This window comes from Ochotona curzoniae, unplaced genomic scaffold (assembly GCF_017591425.1).
Source record: "Ochotona curzoniae isolate NIBS_2020 unplaced genomic scaffold, NIBS_Ocur_1.0 scaffold_4506, whole genome shotgun sequence".
Classification (NCBI taxonomy): domain Eukaryota; kingdom Metazoa; phylum Chordata; class Mammalia; order Lagomorpha; family Ochotonidae; genus Ochotona; species Ochotona curzoniae.
In genome coordinates this window covers 18194322-18216102 of record NW_024467119.1, presented here as the reverse complement: position 1 = coordinate 18216102, position 21781 = coordinate 18194322, and the positions used below count along the sequence as shown (strand labels likewise).

The 21781-nt window shown below is 37.1% G+C and overlaps 1 protein-coding gene across 1 annotated transcript; it reads right to left on the bottom strand.

Annotated features, from left to right (window-relative positions):
• Positions 1-596: 596 nt before the first annotated feature.
• On the bottom strand, positions 597-16192 carry ALB (albumin). Its single transcript, XM_040966954.1, has 15 exons — positions 16081-16192; positions 15327-15384; positions 14354-14486; positions 12830-13041; positions 11960-12092; positions 11399-11496; positions 9918-10047; positions 8249-8463; positions 7166-7298; positions 5792-5889; positions 4512-4650; positions 3733-3956; positions 2513-2645; positions 1880-1947; positions 597-753 (listed from the first exon to the last, which is right to left on the bottom strand). Exons 1-14 carry the CDS (start codon positions 16157-16159, stop codon positions 1906-1908), a joined length of 1827 nt encoding a protein of 608 aa, XP_040822888.1. The 5' UTR covers positions 16160-16192; the 3' UTR covers positions 597-753; positions 1880-1905.
• Positions 16193-21781: the final 5589 nt, after the last annotated feature.

Below are 21781 nucleotides of genomic sequence, written 5' to 3'. Positions count from 1 at the left end.
ACGTACAGAAATTCATTGAAAAGGGTCTGCTAGTTTGTAAAGTCATAGACAAAAGGTTAGAGAAGTGACTAACTCCAAGAATAAACAAAAGAACCTCAACATTGAGTGCACATACTGATTTCTTATAATATGCTTTTCCCCTCCAACTCTGCAACGCCTCTACTCAGCATGCCCGTATCACTGCTTACTACGTACTCTAGCATGTCTCTGGTCTCCTCTTTTATAATGCCCCTCTTTGGGGACTGCCATCCTAAGCCATCTTAAATTACTTGTAGATCACTGTTATTCCCAGCTCAGCTAACCATCCTGAAACCATCTGTACCTCCTTCGCCTAGCAGTAAGATGTGTCACATCTATACCACACTTTTTATCCATCTATTTAGAATTGGTATAATCATAAAGATTGTTCTGAAGACTTATAATCCATAACTCATAAGAGGGTAGATGGTTCTTGTCATTAATGAACCCATAAAGAACTAGAAGCCCTCTGTTCAAGTGTGATAAGAGAGAGAACACAGGCATTTTCACAGAATCTACAGACTCTTCAAAATGACAACACATCTTTGGAAAATAATAGTCCAGAACCACCTCATTGCTTTTCCATTGTTTATTAATTGCAGCACAGAGAAAAGAGGCCAAATGATGAAGGAAATTATATTCCTTCGACAAGGTATTTGTTTGATATCAACAGAAAAGAAAAACAGATGAACAGGCTCTGGGTCTTCATTCCTCTTCTCTGAGTCTCGGAGTAAGCTGCAAAACAAAAGCACAAATACAATTACTGTTTGTCATAGGACAGGTACTTCTGGAATCTACTAAAACAGATGCTAAGTTGCTTAAATGCTCTTTCTGCAGTTTCCAGCAGCAAAAACAATTTAAGCCTGACCTACAGCAACCAAATTCTCCCATTGGACAAAGGGGGAGGCACAACAGTGTTGGGAAGCACCCTCTTCATGACTGGTATTATTTGAGCCATCTAGCTCCAGGGTCTGAGGCTTTGTCAGAGGCTTTGTGAAAGACCTTCACTTGTGAGAGTCATTTTCTTAATGTCTGCTTCTTCCCTAACCCATTACAAACAAAAGCATCTTCCCACACTTAGAACTCTAGAAAGAAAACATTTTCACTTGGGACCAAAACAAATCCAGTTTTTAAATGACCAATTTGTGTTGATAGGAAATTACTTCCTTGCCTGAACACACAATAAGTAGCTGTCATTACATGGGGAAAGAAGGGTAACAAGGGAACAAACATCACAGACAGCCTGAAAAGTGTGATCTAAGAAAATAGTTGGCCAACTTGTTTTTAATAATTTTATTTCATTATTGTTCCACTTTAAAATCTCCTCCAAGCACTGCAAACAAAATTAGTAGGACATGTTTATGTTTCAAGCCGGGACCTTCTGTTGCAAGAAGAGAGATCCTATCAAAATCCAGCATCTTGATACATCATTACAAATCAGGAGGAGGAGCAGTACATGATTGTTCACTGTAAAGTAGAAGTTTGCATGAGGTGGCTCCAGTATTGAACTGTGAGGTTAACCCACATGAAGTCGTTGATAATCAACTGCTTTTAATGCATAAAGATGTTCCTTCCTATGATTTGCTTAATGCTTACAATATTTCTCTGTTAACTCGGATAACTTCGAGTAAGTCAGTGGTTAACTCTAAAGCTCTGATTTGAATTTTGACTTCACCGCTCCCTACTAGTCGGGTTAATTATCTAAATAAGCCTTGACCAGGGTTACAGAATGGGAATAAAAATGATTCCCAGTCCAGTCATTTTAAGTGGTTAGTGCGTTCTATAGGGATCTTGGCAAATGACCAGTCTTTACAGTTTTAATAATACTGACTGTTTCAAGAAATCAGAAGTATATTGTTACCTGAGATTATTGCTGTTGTGATGCTTTTAGGCCAAGGCAGCTTTGCTCGACTCAACAAGTTTTGGACCCTGAAAACAAAGAAATGACGAATATTGAGAAAATTGGAGCATTACTATTAAGATAAATAGTGTCTATACAGCCATTGATGATTACAAAGTCTTATATTCATCATATCCGTTAATTCCATTTTTCCACCAGAATCTCCAGAAGGAAATCACTCACATTCAGGGCCACAAAAAGAGTAAAGAAATCACTACTATTCCATAAGAGGAAATAGTGAATGGACCAGCCATGTAAAATTCATTTAACCACAAATCAGCACTTTGCAAGAAAGTTTTTAAGTAAACTTTTGTTCTCGTGATCAAAAGACTTCAAGCCTTATAACTATTTTCTACGTTCATAAACATCTCAAATTTGGAAACTGAATAATCATTATAAACATTTAACAACATGTCACAGGGCAGTAAGAGATAAAAACAAAAAGCGCCTAAGTCATTCTGTAAAACAACATGTAAAACAGTGATGTGCAGAAGCCCCACATGTGCTTCAATATATAAACCCCTAGGCTCTCACCCACCCAAACACACACACAAATCAGAGCTTGGACACATGGAGGGAACACAGCTCCAGTACCTCCTCTGAAAAGCAGGCTTCCTTGTCATCAGCAGCACAGCACTTCTCCAGCATGGCTGTGAAGTCTCCCACCACCTTCTTCAGTTGTTCCTTCGTGGCGCTGGGCTTGTATTTCACCAGCTCAACAAGTGCCCTGCATGCGATTGGAAAAAGAAGACACAAAACAACAGGACAAAGGTTATTCGCTTCCCTCAAAATGGATATAGTGAAACTAACAGTCTTCATTTATTATAAACACTGAAGCCAGGCAACTCTGGGGTAGAGGTCTGGGCACACCCACCACAAGCCTCAATAGTCTCATCTACATAAAGTAGGTAACAAAATCCACTTTCCTGTGGTTGGCTGACTAATCTGATGAGATCATCAGTGTAAACTGCCCAAGATCATGCCTGGATTTCAGCAAATCTCCTGGCAGGAAATTTCTAGAATTTATTACATATTGTATGTATATATTACTTAGGGTGCAAAAAAATAAGATTATTCAAATTCATGGAAGGTGGCAGTTGTCTTCACAGACACCTTCGGGGCCAATAAAGCCAGAAAGAAGAATGTGGCATGATAGGTTTTATAATATTACTTCTAAGTTGGGGCCATGGTGATAGCCCACCAAATATGATAGCAACTTTCTGTGCTGAATTCCAGCCTAATCCTTTAAACAGCAATCGGGAGTCAAGACTCAGAATTGACATTCCCAGATCCCATTCCAAAGAAAATCCTATCTTACCATTTGCCTGACCGCTGGGACTACCACAGAACAAACTTAAAAATACATATTCATGCCCAGAAATAAATTTAGCTAACAACCTCTACTTGCACAAATCCATTAATTAATTGCTCAGTCCCTCCTACTTGAATTGTTCTAAGATGATATTTTACTGTGGCTTGTATCCATCATATTACTCAAAAGAATTTGCGTAGGAAAGGAGGAAAGAGAGAGGGAGTGAGAAATTCCTATACCTACTAAAATGTATCATGGTAAATAATAAACATAAATGAAGAAATAAAAATATTAAGAATTTGTGGGAAAGATTATAATACAGCATTTTGCTAAGAAAAAGAAAAAGGCCATTTCATTTTGTTCTAGACATTTCTATCAAGTTAACGAGGCCAAAAATCTTCTCTAGGGATTATAACCATTACTTGAGAAAAAGTTGCTCATTTTAGTTGATATTTCCCACTATCAAGACTATAAACACAAGCAATAAGGGAGTACTCCTCACTTTTGTTTCTTATATTCCTTCTTATGTTGTGGAACAGTGCATATGTCTGCATGGAAGGTGAAGGTTTCAGCATGAAATTCCTTGGGAACATAGGTTTCATCAGGAGTCAGTTCAGAGAAGCACGCTCGCCTGTCCACCAAGGACTCTGTGCAGCATTTGGTGACTCTGTCACTCACGGGTGTCTTCTCATGCAACACACAGAACCGGTTCAGGATCACAGAAACCTAAACAATAGGTAAGAGAGCAGAATTTGAACAAAGTGGAGTTGAAAGTTTTCCATGACCACCTGTGTTCCAGGTCATTGACTTAAGTAACATATTTTAGCTAGTAATGATGAACACAAGGTTGGTTGGGAGACTACATGAAAGGGACTTTAGCCTTTTCTCTTTTAATAAATTGGATCTGAATTTAAGAATAATTTACTTGAGAAAATAATCCATGAAAATAAGTTGAAGCGGTACATCCTGAGACACAAGTTAGAGTCGGGGAGAAAATATTCTTAAACTAACACATTAAAAATAAACTTTAGAAAATACCAGGATAAAACATTAAAAGTTCACAAATTATTTTTAAAAACAAGTTATTGTCTTTGGGATCTCATTTAAATCCCCATTTTTATAGGCAAGATAATATAGCTGAACAAATCCTGGCAGCCACTGCCATATATACACACAGACACATACACACACACTAGTCTTCCCCTGCTTCTGGAAGTTATCACTGTCAACATCTAAAGGCAAAATTCATAGTTGTTGGCTAAATTATTTTAAAAGACTCACGTAGTCTTCCACACAACGGAATCTTTCAGCTTCACCAAGCTTGCAACACTTGGAGCCCACTTTTCCTAGGCCTCTTGCTACTTCCACAAGAGTTGGAGTTGACACCTGAGGTGCTTTCTTGGTGTAACGAATTATAAGCCTGTGCAAAAACACAGATCATGTGTTTCAGCCAAACAAGAAGTTATCATTTCTGAAACAGTAGACAAAACAGAAAACACTAGCCGAAATCAATTGAGATGTTCTTATTTTCATCATATTATCTTTATCTCCAGGGTTATGGGGTGAGAAGGAGGAAGACCTGATCAACAGGTTAAATTTGGTTTTGAATTCTATCCAAAACCATATTTTCTGAAGGAGCTGACTTATCCTTGGAGGGTTCATGACTTTAGATAAAAATTATTATTGCTTTTTTTTTTAATGAACTCTTTTGAGAGGTTAACACGATTATATATCAGCACCGACCCAAACTTGAAAGATGTGAGTGCAGAATATGGTAGCAAGTGTACTGAACTAAACTGGGATGTATTTTTTTCAAGTGTGCAATTAACCTGACATGATATCTGTCAATTACTAATCATTTATTGAGAAGCTAATCACCATGAAATTCAAAATCTAACTATTCTATACTTACAGCAAAAAATTATTCCTTATTCATTGTTGCTATCCCTAACGTACATAGTTGGAAGAGCGCACAGTGAACATGATCAATAGTTCCCTTTACATCTTTCCTTCCATAGCTAGGATTCTAGTAAATTGGGACATTAATCTAGCAGGCCATTCTGTCTCTGCTTCTTCTAGGGAGGAAAATCTGTGGGAAAATGTGGTTTTAATCACTAAAGGCTAGATCTATCTCCCCCAAATCCAATCTTCTCCCAAACATTAACATATGTATCAAAACTCATTTTATGATATTTTTGTGTTGAGTCTATGTACTGTTTCTTGAGCTACTACCATTCAAGGCTCTCTAAAATATCGCTATGCTTTATTCGCTCATAAATTATTCATTAATCTTCAAGTGGCATCCTCACTTTCAACATGCCATGATTTACATGTATACTATCTCAAGAAGCCAATGTTTTTCTTCTGTTCACAAACATATGCCTAGCCATTCTATCAACCATTTCATCTCACACTCCCAGTCCTTCTTGATAGTGACTAAAATACAAACTGCATTTTTATTATGAAAAGTTTTATACTAGATGGCCCATATATTAAGCTTCAGATTGTTATAAATTAATTCTGATTAAAAAAAGAGTCAGCCAATAAACAAATATACTTACGCATTCTGGAAGTTGAACTCGCCCAGTTCATCATAAAGGTCACAATTTTGTTTGATTAAAGCCTTGGGCGCATCCACAAGAGGCTGAAATTCATCAAACTGAAACATAAAAGAATTGTGCTGATGGTGTGCCACCTGAGGAACATATTCTGGTCACCCCCTAGTCACCTGACTATTCAGATAAGACTTGTCATCCTTCTGCCCAAAGTCATGTGACTAAATCTTCAATAACACATCTACATATGATATTCAAACTCTCTATTTCATCTGGTAATCTATGCATGGCTGTTCATTATGTGCTTTATCCATGAACTTTCAAAAGACCTTTCTACTGCACAAACCTAAAACAAAATTTACACCAAAATAAGCTTATCTTTTAATCCTATTTCCATGAATGTATTAAAGGAATCACCTAAAGCACTAGTATTGGGCTATCCATTTAAGTACGCCTCTCGGAGATGAAAAATTTTACCTTAGTCTTTGGATTCAACATGGTGACAGGTAAAAGCAGCTTCTTCATTAAGGAAAGATTGTCTCCTCTGATTCTAACTGATTTGGAAACCATTACATATGCTGGTAATAGCCCTAAACCCTCCAGAATCCTCTTGGAATCCTATTCTTAAACCTTAAAATATCCTAAGGAAGCTGATTTACAGTTCTCCTTAAGATATTAATTCTAGCTTCTGGCATTGTAGTGTAGCAGGTTAAGCCACCATGTGTGACACTTGCATCTATTATGGGTGCTGGTTGAGACTTGGATGCTTCATTTCTGACCCTGCTAAGGCACCTGGAAAAGCAGTATAAGATGTCCCCAGTGCATGCACCCCTGCACCTATGAGGAGGAAACCTAGAGGCTCTAGGCACCTGGCTATGGTCTGGCACAGGCCCAGCCACTGCTGCCATTTGGTGAGGGAACCAGTGGGTAGAAGGCCTCTTTTCTCTCCCACTCCCTCTCTCTGTAACTACCTTTCAAATAAACAAAAATAATGTTTGAGAAAGCTATTAATTCTCACATTTTATACATCTTGGAATCAGATTAGTTTTCTTTATATCTAAATTAAATATTTTACATTTAAATTTACTGTATCTTATTTTGGCATTAAGAGAAAGAAAACCCATGGTCAAGCTTTTGTAAAATTACAGATTGTTCCCTTCAGATCTTTGTTTCTTAGACTATTCTAGAAAGTGGTTTTGTTTAACCATCCTGTTTAAGATGGTTTTTTTTCCTGTAATGTTGAAGAGCACAGATCTGAACTCAGCTCAAGGAAATTTGTCAACAGTGCCCTATATCGCTTCACATTCTTGCATTATTTCTCTTTGTCGTTATTGGAATCATCGATCAAAGGTCTGCCTTGCTCTCCTGTAAGAAACCCACCACTTTGGCGTAGCATGCGTGAGGGTCATCAGTGGCACAGCACTTCTCCAGGGTGGTTTCGTAGACCTTGGCAAATTTCAGCAGCACAGTGACAGGGAAATCAGGGTGCCTTCTTGCACTTTCATACAAAAGTCTAAGATGGAAACAGATTTAGCTGAACAAATGAGCAAGAAAAATCTCTTAAGTGAGTAAAAGGGCAACCTATATTAAGTTGTATTATATTGTAGTCAGACTTGTATTGAAGTCTGGATTTTATGAAACTCTTACCATGCAGCAAAGCTTAGTGAACAAAGACTCGGAACCCCGAGTCAAAGCCACCTGTGTTTGCTTGCTAGCTCTGCCACCTAGCACCTATCATCCTAGGCATCTCACTAAAGCTATTAGGGTCTTTCCTCATCTTTGAGGTTGGGATAATGATACTATTTATATGTTAAAGTGGATTGAGAGAGACATTGATTTTACTCAATATTATTCAGTGCAGGAGAAGTCAGCATTTCATACAAGCACTGGTTTGAGTCCTACCCACAGCTTCACTTCCAATCAAGCTGCTATTAATGTACCTAGGAAAGCAGCAAAAGATGGCCCAGGTAATCGGGCCCCGGCCACTTAAGTGGAAGTCCTGGATGGAGTTCGAGGCTCCCAGCTACAGGCAGGGCAAACTGTAGATGTTGCAGCTACTTGGGGAGCCACTCAGCAGAAGGAGGATCTCTGTCTCTCTTTCTCCTTCATTATAGCTCTCCTCTCTCTCTGTAACTCTTTCATTCAAATACATAAAATAAGCAGTTTTAGGAAAGAAATATTCTTTGAATGAATAGCATATACCCATCATTTATATATTTCCATAAAAATTCCTAAGGAATGAGGAACTTTGACCTTTAGCCATGGGCATGTTATTTTATGACAATGTTTTGAGCCAACTGCCAATTGCTTCAAATTTTAAAGAGTGGGACAGAGAAGAGTTAAGAAGCATGCTGGGCAACACAGATATATACTACTGCAACTCTAGACAGAGCCTCACATGAGAAAAAACTAAGAAAGAGCATGTAAGAAAAAGCTATTAAAAATAATTCCTTATGTACTTACGAGCCCAAGAAGACATCCTTTGTCTCTTGGAAATTCTTGCAAACATCCTTATCCTCAACAAACACAGAAGCTAATGTGGGCAGGTCCGCAGGTGCGTCATCGTGATGCACATTAGCAATGCAGTGGGATTTTTGCAACAGAGGCTTGTCGCAGCATTCCTTCAGTTGACCAGAGATTTTGTCTTGATGATCACAGATGTATTTGGTAAGTTCTGCCTGTAAGCAAGGTGACAGAAATTGTTCGACATAAATTGCCATAGCTACACTGCTTACCCAATGTGGGCAGAACACATTTACTGTGTTTTGAGACCATACAAGTAATAACAAGCCCTCAAAGAACATATTTCAGGTGTCTTCTAAGTCTGGGGCCTCAGAACAAATAAAACATTCCTACTTCGTTAAAAAAAAAAGACTGGTAAGTTACAGTTTATCGTTTATTTGATAGTTATTTTAATTAAGTGACTGCTGTTATGCATTAATTTTTCATTTCCACTTTAAGGAACTTAAAGCGTTTTCTTTAAAACTCAGCATTCATTTTTCCCAAAGTAAATGGGAATATTTGCAAAATAACTAAGTGCAGTCATTTTGAGACGGAATGTCCAATTATGAGAGATTGCAAAAAAGCAAATTTTAAAAAACAAATGAAGATCACGAGTCTTAAGGCTTGTTGTGTTTCTGAAGTAACTGCCTTGAACGCTGAAGGGAGAGGCAGGCGTTGTGCACAGCAGGTTGAACTGCTACTTGCAACATCTGTACCCCAACTCAGAGTGCTGGCTCAGTACAACCGCTCTCACTTCCCATCTAACTCCCTGCTAATATGCCAACCAGGCAGCAGATGATGCCCCAAGTACTTGGGTTCCTGCCAATCACGTGGAAGGCCTAGACAAAATTCCCAACTCTTTGTTTCAGACAGAGTGAAACAGCAAATAGAAATTTGGTCTCTGTCTCTCCTTCTCATTCTTTCAAATAAATAATAAGTAGATTAAAAGAACAATTAAGTAGATTAAAAAATTTTTCCAGGAGGTGTCATGATAGATCAAAATGCTACCATTCAGTTGTATTTAATTTTTAAAGAAAGGAAGAAAGTATTTTGTTACAAATTTGGAAGAAAGAGAATAATAGATGTTAGTATGTTAAATACAAAAGGTTAAAAGAGGAACTGAATAAGGGGGAAATATGAAGGAATCAGGAAAAGTGTATGTTATGAACACAAACTATGTGTGGATTTTGAAATACATGCATACCAAAATAAACTTTTCTTTTAATTCTATTTTTTTCCACAAACATTTTTAAGTACTCTCATGTCATTTCCAAAAGTCTTCTCAGGGACTGGCTCTTCTCTGACCCCAACTACCTCCCAAACAAATCCTTCCAAATTACACCTGTAACAGTCCTCCTTCATGTACCCCTGAATGTAACTGAAAACGGTTATAAGTCAGTAGGTGAGTTTACCAAGTCATTTATGCATGGCTAGGTTAAAGCAGGTGAAACTCAGAGAGAGAGCAGATGAGATAATAGAAGACAATCCCAGCCCACATTTGCCATCCACCCACAATTCAATATATGTATTATAAGAAGCTAGCGACAGATATCCAACTGTCCATGAAGTTTTAAAACCTTCTCCTGTTCGTCCTGTCAACAGGCGCACACAGGGTCCAGCAGCTCCTTACCCTGTCATCTGCACATTCAAGCAGGTCACCATGGCAGCATTCCTTGTGGACCTTGGCCAGATCTGTCACTAATTTTGAAACCTCCACGAAATCAGCCTTGGGAAATTTCTGACTCAGACGAGTTAGTGCCCTAAAAAGAAAAATTTCCCACAAAATTATTATACCGTGTGCAAGCACAAAGGAAAATACTATAAAAACATAGGAACTCAACACAAACCAACATGCAGAAATTATCTTTAAAATGTGTTCATTCTTATTTTAATACTAGTTCTAAATCATACTTAATAGCACACATAGTGAAAAGAAATCTCATAATTCACAAAAGGAATTATAAAAGGGGCTGCAAGGTGACAAACATCACATTTGGACCCCAAATCTGTCAGACGGCTTCATAAACTTTTAGCAGGGTGAATAAGTGAGCTGCTCCCTCTGCTCTGAACTTCAGAACACCATGCTAACTCAAAGGATTTTCCTGAGGATCAAAGTAAGATGTGAAAGCATTACTCCACCTTGGAAGTAAAACACAAACTCAAGTTATCTTCTTTTACTTAACTAAAACATATTTTCCTGACTTCCAAAGGTTTCTGGGAACATGAGAGAGCTTTCATGAAGTGTGGTTTTATCAAGAAGTTGATTCAACACAGTATCTAACTTCTGTGATAAGATGGTCAAGGGTAATGTCCTCATTCTTTCCCAAGTAAACCTAATAAAGCAGATTTTCTCCCCAGAACCAATCTGTGTATTGTTCCATGTAGGGATCATTTTTGTTTGTTGACTTTGTGTGTTTTTATGATATAACTGGTAGGAATAAAAGGCCTTCATAGTTGGACTGACAATTTTCAAAAAGAGTAACACCTGTTAGCTTCATTTTATCTCTTGTTCTGGTGGCATTGCTGCTGACTAGCATATGATGGCATTGAGCGTTTTTCTTGACTTAGATATTGAACAATGCTCCCATTACCAGCTAAGTAAAATACTAGAATGGAAACACAAAATGTTGCCTGAGAAACAGAGTAAAAGCTGAGAAAATGAGAATTAATTTTGACTTCATTGATAACTGGATTCCTTTAACAGGACTAAACAGGACAAACACTTAGGGGTCATTAGGAGGAAGGACAAAATGAAAGATCCTGACTACAGCTCCATAAAAGTAACAGACTAGCAGAATAGGGTCCTAAATCTTCATAAGTGAATGGGATTTACATATTTGTCTCTTCTTTTAGTACAAAATAATAATAATAATAATAATAATGGACAGTATCCTCCAAAGTCTCTGGCTTCACAGGAGAGAGATGAAACAATTTTAAATTGTCATTGATATTCTTATTTGCACCTCTATTAAACTTCTAACTTCTACACACTAAAAAAAATGTATTGGATAGCACTGTATAAAATATCACATTTCTCAATTTTTCCCAAGTTCGCCATCATCATTTACTTTGTTATTTTTAACCATGTTAAATATATATATATATATTTACCATGCTTTGAAAGCTCTCTCTCCAAACCTCTGAATACTGGCGCACTTGAGTCTCTCATTGAAGGCATCAGTCAATGCCTTTTCCTTCAGAGCATCAAGCTGGAGGAGGAAAAAAGGTATTTGGGAAAAAACATTAGAGAAATTCTACACAGTAACACCTGCCAAATTAAATTTCAAAGAGCTGAAAACACCTAAATCCCCAAGTGCTCGTTTGTTTGTTTGTTTCAGGGGTTTTTTTTGTTTTGTTTTTACAATCATTTAGCTATGTAGGAAGAAGCAAAACAGACCGGCCTTAGTGGGATGCTTTGGGGAATGCAAACCCATCTCAGGCTCTCCCACAGAGAGGTGAAGAGGAGGAAAGAGGACGCTAACAACCCAATGTAGCTTTGTTGTCTTTGAGAATGAGAGATCTTTAGAGAAGATAGAAATGAGGCAGGCTGTTTGAGCCTGTGTGTGTCCGGGCGGGGGTGGGGGGAGTTTACACGGAAGACCCCAGTCCCCTGACCATCCAGCCCCAGCAAGGATGAGCCCCGCGAGCTCCTTTCACTGTCGGCAGGAATACCTTGGGTGTCAGGCAGGCGCCTTTATCAGCCTCTGCGCAGCACTCGGTGAGAATGGTTTTGTACTTCTGAGCATAGTAAAGCAGTTCTGGGGCATAAAAGAAAGGATGTCTTCTGGCAACTTCATGTAGATAACTAATTTTAAAAAAATAAAAGAAGGGGATTAGGTCTTTATAGCAGTTTTGGAAACAACAGCCATTAACACTCCCTGGAGCTTTCAAAACCCAAAGAAGACTAACTTACCAAAAAAAAGGTTTTTTTGTAATTCTTTGAGTGAAAGGGAAGATTAAATTTATATTTCAGAGGGGTAAATGTAAATGTGTGTCTGGTTATATTTTGGTGACACAATGTTGCTAACTAAAATAGCATTAATTCTGATTTATATGTATATTATACTTTTACCTTCATACTGCCTCCAATAAATGCTTTATCTAGATCCTATCCTGTCTCAAGAACAAAAATTTGTGTTGAGAGGCACAGCTCCCACCCACTGGTTCACTCCCCAAATGCAGGCAGCAAATGGAGCCAACTAGTAGGCAAAAATACGCCAGCTCTCCCTCCCCTTCAGGTTAGGCATTTATGGGCAGCTGGAACTGGGAGCCAGAACTAGGACTCAAATCCAAGTACTGTAATGTGGGATGCTGGGCACTTCAGCTGCTTGGCTAAGTGCCTATTCTCAAGAGCAAAACAACTTTGAACATACTCTTGTTGTGTAGGATTGCGTAGCATCCAATAGCACTTCTTTTAAATTGATCACAGGAACAAAATTTCCAATGCAGAAAATAATTGTGGTTGAAGAAATATAACAATGAGCATTGATCTATACCTTTATACTATAATTTCTCAGTTTTAAAATGAAAACATCGACTTACTGTCCAAAGAATGCCTTTTCATTGTCGTGGAAGGAGGCGCATAAAACGTCAGCCTCTGGTCTTACAAACGGAGGCAACTCCGGGTTGTCGTCTTTGTGTTTGAGGAAGCATTCGTTTCTGTCTGGTTCTTGTTTTGCGCAGCAATCAGCCAAGTCGCCATAAGCATCACGGAGGGTTGGGATCGCACAGATTTTGTCACCAAAAATGTCGTGCTGTGTGGGAAACAGCAAGTGTCAAGCTAGTAGGAAATAATTCCTTTATAGCCAGTGACCAATGTAAGGAATGTAATACACTGATACAGCTTGCTTAGGAAATCATGGGAAAAGATACACTCCCTTCGGCCATTTTCCTCCATTTGACCATATTGACGTAATTTTCATTAAAAAAAATGAACTGTCACATGTTTACTCACAGAGAATAAGACACAAAGGCAAAATAGTCTTAATAAGTGTTTCACCCAACGTGAAAGACCAGGAAGGTGATCACTGTTAACAAAAATCAGAGCATCGTTGTGTGTGGCCAGTGGATTCACACCAGGGCGGAACGGGTGCACAGCGTTTCTTATTTGACCTAGTCCATTTGAAGAGGCCTGGTTTCTCAGTAAATGCCACTTAAAGATATAACATAATCTGCAATGTGCTAAGCTTCTGCATTAAAACACAGATTTTTAAAAAAATTGTAGAAATATTTACCTCGAAGTATTTCATTCTCTAAATGAATTCTTCCCTTTAGTTTTTGCTACAAAATAATTGTCATCCAATTCTTTTGCTCCTGGCAGAATTAATTTTTCCAAAAGTACCTTCTTATTAAAATCTAGCATTTTTTAAAAACCATGATATCGTTGAATGTAATGATTCTCCCACAGGGAGAAGAAACACAAGGCGAAATCGAAGAGAATGCTCTATGGATAAGTTAAAAAAAAATGTTCTTTCCCTTCGTGGGTGATACCAAACCAAGTGGTTAGAGAAATATAGCCCTTTTCTTGTTTTGAAGATTTATCTGGAAATGGCAGAGGCTCCAAATTCCCCAGAAAGACTGGGTGCCTTGACTTTCCATAACCTGCACAACGACGATGAAGGATGCATAGCTGTGCTATCACTGTCCTCTATTAACAGAATTAGTTCAGGAATCAGGTGACATTTTCTGAAGATAAAAACCACGGTCTCATCGCAAAGAGCTATTTACTATTCCTGACAGTCAAGATGTGGTACCATGAGTCCACTGACAGGTGAGTGGATAAAGGGAGTGTCTCTCATGCACACACACTGGAATACTACCCAGCCTGCCGTGTGTGGTGTCAGTGCAGAAATATCTCTTAAACTCTACCCACACAAGAAACAATGACATTCTCTCCCAAAAGAAACAATGGCTCATCAGTCTGTAAGCAACGGAATTGTTGAGTGTTGCCTACATATATATGGTCATTGAAGAATGATTTGTAAAACTAAAAAGATTTCTCTTCCCTTGAAACATTCAGATTACTTGAAAGAGAAGAAAAACTCTTCAGAATCAGAATGCACTTACTAGTGATTTGCCACAGTTTTCTGCCGACTCATCAGCAACACATGTTTTTGCAAACTCAGTCACTTCATTCACTAACTTCGCATGTTCTTCATAGGAGCACTTCTGCAGATACTGAGAAAAGGCGATCAGGACCCTGGGATAAAGCGAGAGGGATTTGTAACACAATAATGTTTTAATGTAAAGCAGGCCACCATGCTAGAGGATGAGCATTCTACTCACATGTTCTATGTTTCATACACCTGTCCTACTGTAACTGCCCACATCAGGTATTACCTGAGACCTAATCAAGCACATGTGGCTTTGTAGGCCACGAGACTATATAGTAGGGTACTTAAAAATTTTGTGGAAAATAGAATTAATTTTGGCAAAGAAAAATTTTTAAATGTATGCATTTTTTTCTGTGAACTTTGTGAGGACCCTTCATAGCATCAATTTCAAAATGTTTTTGCATCAAAATTATGTTTTAGGTCTAGTTTTCTTCCGACATTGTGAATTACTCTCATATTTACAACATGCTTAAATATATGTAGGTGTGGCTGTAGGGTCAAACTGACCCTTAATAATGAAACTATTTTCTCATTTTTTATCAAATTAAAAATAAAGTGTTCCCAAGAGACCACAGGACTTGCAATGTAAGGGGAAGTTATTAATTGAGCTGCTAAAGGAAACACAGATTACAATCCTTTCTACAGGACAGGATGTCTAAAAGTTTCAGTTTCACTAACTGATGGACTAGCCAGATGTGACTACATAGATTTAAATGTATTGAAATGGAACACGATTTATATCTATGCTCCTCAGTTGCACTTGCTATATTTAAAGTCTTCAATAGCCACTGCTGGTCAATGACTACCATATTGGTCAGCACGGTACAGAATGCTTTAATCGGTGCAGAAGGTTCTACTGGACAACACTGCTGGATATTCCACGTTATCATCAATGTACAATTCTACTTTTCCATATTTTAACTTACAGGCCTTTGAAATGTTCTTCTCCCACATCCTTAAACCGGTGAGCAATCTCACTCTTATCTGGATAGAGGGGGATAAAAATAAAAGATGTATTAGAAACCAGAAAAAAACAAGTTTTTATGCTAGTTTTTATGTTGCAATCCATTTAGCATTGGTGAATCCTTTCCTCCAAAATTCGAACTCTGACCCCCTACAGAAAATCTCAAGATGATGATGAGCTACATCTAAACAGAATTATTCAATCCTCAAATATACTGATTTAAATTAAAGCTTTGTAGCTGGAACTTGGATATGATTTAAAGTTCTTACAGTGCTTAATAACAACTACTGAGAATATGGTCTGAAGTAATAATAGTAAATATAAATATGAATTCTATTTATAAAATCAGCATCACAAACTTTGTCTTTTTTCTAATGAATGACACAATGAATAGGCCTAAGAAATGGCTGCAGTTTCAAATTCTGTCTTCATTACTATTCTGTGAAGTTTATGACACTATGTCAAGTTCATTTATGTGCCAAAAAAAAAAAGAGAGGTTATAGTCACTAACTACTTCTCACTACTTTTTTTTCACCTAGGATGTTTGAAATATATTTTAAAAACAATCACATTAAAGATTCACCAAATACCATCACATTCTAGCAAGAAAAGCTAAGAGAAAACAATGCTTTAAAGATAGATGCAGGATTTTCTGAAACATCTTTTACGAGGAGAATTAATAAAAAAATTAAGCAATAGAAAATCAGGATTCTTACGTGCTTCTCGGCGAATCAAACCCCTGGAATAAGCAGAGCTGACGAGGAAAAGAAGGGGGATGAAGGTTACCCACTTCATTGTGCCAAAGGCTTGTGGGTAAGAGGAAGAGAAAAGCTTGGACGAAAGAAGGGACCTCAGCTCTAATATACTTCTTTAACCAATAATTGTAGATTATTAACCAGACTCATCTTTGAATTTCATTGGCTCTCAGCTGATTACAAAATTCATAATATTCTTGCCAAAAAATTGTTTGAGTAAATCCCTTGCACATGTTTGCTCTCTGGAATCCTTTCCTCTACAAGACCTTGCCAAATCTTGAAGTTATATAAAACATCTTATCAAATTTTACATAAGAGTTTAAACAATTTGAACCTATTATCCATGACCATGTTCTTTATCTGCAAATGTACATTAGAACATTTTAGTTTATGGTAGTTGAAAAAAATGCAACCAAACCAAGGACTTTACTTAGAAGCAAGAGCTATTAAAGAGGTGAGTCTTGGATTGCAAATATTAATAACTCCAAGTATGCTTTTACCTATGTGTAATGAAAAATTTACACAAACATTATAGGGCTTTCATGTCTTACATTCTTTTGAAACCGTCCTGCCTGGAAAACTGATGATGACTTAAGTACAAAATGTTTAGAAAAAAAGAAAAAGACTTGGCAACAAGTAGATGCTAATGGTCTTTAATGAATTCCTGGCATTTCATGTTTTGAGAAAAGCATTTGCATTTCAGGTGTTTTTTTTTTTTGCACCAAAATAAACTGAACATTAATTTCTATTTCCCCATGAAGTTCTTGAAGCCATCTCATACTTGGTATTTCCTTGTTTTCATCTCTACCCCTACTCACAGGTGACTCAGGTTCCAAGGTAGGATACTGAGATCCAATGTGTGTGTCTCCTTTTCAGCTAAGAGGACAAAGGGGGAAAGCAGACACAAAGAACAGTTCTGGTGGTCTTTGCTGCCATGTCTACACTGATGGAGAGCCGGTGTCCTGACTGCACCTCAGGGTTATAGGCACCCTACCACCTTCACAGATGTGGGATTCACTCTATTCCTATCGCATGCTCTCCCTTTCTCATTCATTCCTCATAACAGAAAAGTTACATGCTCTTCCATGAAGTTACTTTAATTTTTTTAAGTTAGCACTATGTCTAATAAAAAAAAACAGATTTTTTTTTTTAATCTTTCTCTACTTTCCCTAACTAAGTTCCTGTTTTTACCTCTCTTGGGCTATATTTCCTCTTCCTTTTTGCTCTGAAAATGAAAAATTCTGCCCCCAACCACTATAATGATAGATAATTAAATATCTGAGTCAACCAAGAGTCATTCACACTGCTCCACAGTATTACAGAAAAAGTATATTACACCCTTTGTGAACAATAGATTGTACAGTCTGGTGAATCCTGACAAGAAGCATTATTTTTCCTATTAATGCTTATCATGATTGAAACATACTCTCCATTAATTATTTACTTTACGTACTCTTCAGGAATTTGTACAATTAGATGATCAAGCACAGAGGAGGCAAAGATAACCGAGTGCTTGGCTGGGGTTTGGTTGGCTGGCCTGTGTTTAACAAGTAGACCACGTAGCACACTCGTCTTTCAGGCCTTGGGTACACAGAAACCTATATCGAAGAAGAAAAAAAAAGACTTGAAAGTTCTAAATAAATAGCTCTTTCTAGGATGAATTATGCAAATTTTTCTCATACCTTCCTAGAAAGAGTGGGCCCTATTTGTTTGAGGCCAGCCAATGCCAGCCTTTCCCTGACTTGAGTCCCTATGGAAGGTCTGAGGAAACATGAAGGCCTTAAATTGAAATATAATCATACAATTGATTTACAAATTCAGCTTGTGTCTCACACACATGTACCTGTGCTTCTATTCCCATCTTACAGCCTAAAATAATTACAATTTTTTTATCTACTCTATGCTACAATAAACTATGATATAATGGTAAATAAAGCAAAATTAACTAAAGTAATTTAAATCTATCATGACCGATAAGAATTTTGAATGGTTTTTCCTATATGTAATGAACAACCCATATCTCTATAATGGGAAGTTGAAAATACATGATTCCTTCCCTATAGTGCCCATAATGTGTTTCCTATTGTGTGTCTTTATTAAAAATCAGTAGACAGCTGAGAACCTGAGTAGTATTTACATGTTTAACATGCATTTTAATTAATAAAAAAATCACACATTTGCAAAGTAAGAACTGCAATATTTTTCTATTAAAAAAAAAAACCTCTGGCATTAATTTATATTTACAGTCTATACTGACGGAAATAAAGCCATTCAATTGTTACTTATTTCCAAATACACTGTTCTTCAATTTTTAAAATTCTATATTTAGTCAGACATCAAAGAATAATGCAAATATTTAAGCTAAGAGTTATAAATATAGTTCACAGAATCTAGTTTCTAAGTAACTAGAAAAATAATTTTGATGATTTTAAAATGCTTCCTCATCTATAGGAAAGTTTAAAAATAGAGAATCATCAAGAAAATTAAAACTTTATTTAGACAGAATAATCATGTATCGAGCATTGAAAGCAAAGGGAAAAGTAACTTGACTGGATTGTGACTACAAGTGGAAGTGAAACCAGAATCCTCTTCTGTTCTGTCCTTTGTTTGGTTACGCATTTTGATGATGGAAAAGGTACAGTTGTGAAGTAAATGAATGTCCTCTTGGACTACCCCCCCCCCACTTCCTTAGCAGTGTAAGCATAACTTTAGAGCTACACCCGCCTCCCGCCCTGTGAGCTTCTGAAGCTCCTCAGTCTGTATCGAGCCAGGCTTACGCTGCACCTGACATACCTGTCACGGAACACCTCTTCCTCTGTGATAATTACTGCTGCCAGGTCTCCTTCTCTTAGGAACAAAAGTGGACACAGTCAGGACACATGGCAACAAAGTCTGCTAACATCCTCCTTACCTCAACACAACCTTTCTAGAAATCGTCACTTCGTACCTAGTCATTCCCAAAATTCCAGAAAATTGGAAGCAGGTAAAGCTTTTCTTGGCATTCTTCATAGCAAACGATGCACCTGGGCAGATCCTACCGTGTCTACCAGAAAGAACCTGGAGCGCTCCCTGAAGCAGAAGGGTAGAAAAGTGAAAGACCAGTAGACATCAAACGAACCAGCTGAAACATAATAAGCAATTTCATTTCTTGTTTCCCAACAAGGAATAAGAAATTTGCTCCAAGTGTATTAACTCACCCAAGCATTTCTAATGCAAATGAAACACAATATAATTCAAATGCAATTTGTCCCCTCCTCTTCTTCCTCCACAAGCTATTTACCCGAAAAGTCAGCATGAATTAATAGAAAATATGGAATTTGCTGAAGATTTAAAAGGGAACAAGGAAGAAAACACTCGTGTTGTAAAAGTCACTCTAGATAACCATCTTTGGTGTGTTCCATCTCAAATATCTTTCCCAAAAAGCTGCCCTGGTGAAACTGTCCCCATTTCTCTCTCCTGTCCTGTTATCACTAGATTAGGATCTTAGAGGCCTGCTTCCATTCAGATGTCCCAAATCATAGACTTCAAGTATATCAGTTTTTGCTATACAGCTTAATTCAGCTTAGTGTCAGCTTCTAGCTGCAGACTTGGCCATGCAGATCTACAGAAGGACCATATTGCATTGTTATCTCTAAGGCTTCCTCTACCTTGAACATTCTGTGACGCTGTGTTCTGAAGGTGACAGTCTCATAAGACGAAAGGGCCTGACTGGCATGGAGGAAGGGATCCAGGTAGAACTAGGATGCAAGTTTGAGACACTGCTCATGTTTAACCTGAACAATTGCTTCTCGGTCATCACTGTTTAGTACACCTGGAAAGTCCTAGAAAATGAAAAACTCACTTAAACTTGATTTCACCACATTAATACAATGAGATTTTTCCGTCTTAACAGGTTTTCTACCATAAGAAAAGCAAAGCTCAAGCTATGTCCATGCTTATCCATTTTCCACAAATTAACAACAAATAGAATCTGCTGACATCTAAATTGAAATGAACACTGGTGACTTCTCTTCCATAATGGCATTTATAAATGGAAACAAAACAGAAATATTACATTACTGGAAGTCTATTCCTATTCTGTATTTATTTTCCAAAAGCACTTCAAGGGACTACCTTAAAAACTTTAATGTTAAATTATATAAATGAACATTAAGACTTTCCTATAAAACAATAAGGCTTTTTTAAACAAAATATTCCAAAGTACAAGTTTTACAAGTTCACGTTTAGAATATTTTTGTTAAAGAGTAAACAATCATTTTTCCTTGATGCATTTTGTTTTGTGATCTCCCAGCATCCATCTTAAGCTAGAATTGCCTCCATCTGACACTGACACAAGTTTTAGGATTTAAATCTTGAAATTCTCATGAGCTGTTCAGGCAGTTATAGATATCTGATGCTAACTTCTAAGAAATATATTCAGTAAATAATTGCCCTTATTTCTCTTCTTTCCTTAGAGCAATTCATGTCTACTCTAATTAGTATAAACCACACAATGTGAATGTTTTAAATATGATTTTAAATTATATGTATTTTAGAATATATAAGAATTGAATTATTCAAAATTAGTTTGTCATCAGACATGGAGAAGAGGTATTGTGTTTGAAGTTTTATCTATAAAAATAGTTTATTTGACGTGTGTTTGAAGGTTTTATCTATAAAAATAGTTTATTTAACATTGTGCTATAATGAAATCATTCATTTGAACAGAATAAACCGATTTCAGTAGTACAGGACACTGATAATGGCATTCCATTTCAACATATATTTATTTAAAATATATGTTATTTAAAATATATGTTATTTAAAATATATGATTCAGCTGTGATATTTCCAAGATATTTAACACCAATAACTGAAATTGCTAACTGAAATACAATTTCAGTTTAGTTTTATATTTATACAAATCATTCATTTTAGCTGTACAAATCAGCCTGTCATACTCAATATCTTGAAGGCAGATGGTGTATTGATGAGTCCAAACTTCTCTTTGCAGTTACAAGGAAATTTGGTTAAAATACACACATCAGGAGCGCTGATATCTAAAAGCAAACATTACCCCGGCATCAACAAATACACTATTTATTTGAGAACACCAATCTTCCTGTTCACAGAGTACAATGTTTCACATTTCTTTTAAGTACCACCACCTGATCTTTCATTTATGCTCCTAATTTATTGAGTGTGAATTATAGGCCTGCCATTTATTAGATCCTGACTTCATTAGACTCTGCATTCATTAGACTTCTTGCCTTTGGGAGCTCACAGTCTGGGAAATAGGTAAACACCAGCATAAAGATAACGCAATATCACAAGCAACTTTGCATGCAGGATACAAGTTACTTGTGATATGATAAAGAAGTAATAAAGGGGAAGTTTTAAATGCAAGGGCAATCTTGCACATTGGTGATACAGGAGTGAGAGAGGACCTTCCTGGGAATGTGACATTTGAGCTAATTTTTTAGGTGACCATAAAAAGGAAAGAAAGCAACCGTGTAGGCAAAGGCAAGGATAAGTGCAAACTGTTGAGGCAAGAAACATCAGGAAAGAAATGCAAGAAAACTTAGGCATGAAAAGTTGGAGGGAAACAGTGTGAGACAAGATATGAGACTTAGATATGGCATTGTATGTCATATCAAGTACAGTAAGTATTTTAATCTTTGAT

Coding starts and splice junctions, on each gene's coding strand:
- ALB (XM_040966954.1), bottom strand. CDS start 16,159: ATGAAGTGGGTAACCTTCATCCCCCTTCTTTTCCTCGTCAGCTCTGCT. Junction 14,487..15,326: donor GAAGAACATTTCAAAGGCCT/GTAAGTTAAAAT, acceptor GCTTTATCCCAG/GGTCCTGATCGCCTTTTCTC. Junction 1,948..2,512: donor AAGCCTGCTTTTCAGAGGAG/GTACTGGAGCTG, acceptor CTTTGTTTTCAG/GGTCCAAAACTTGTTGAGTC.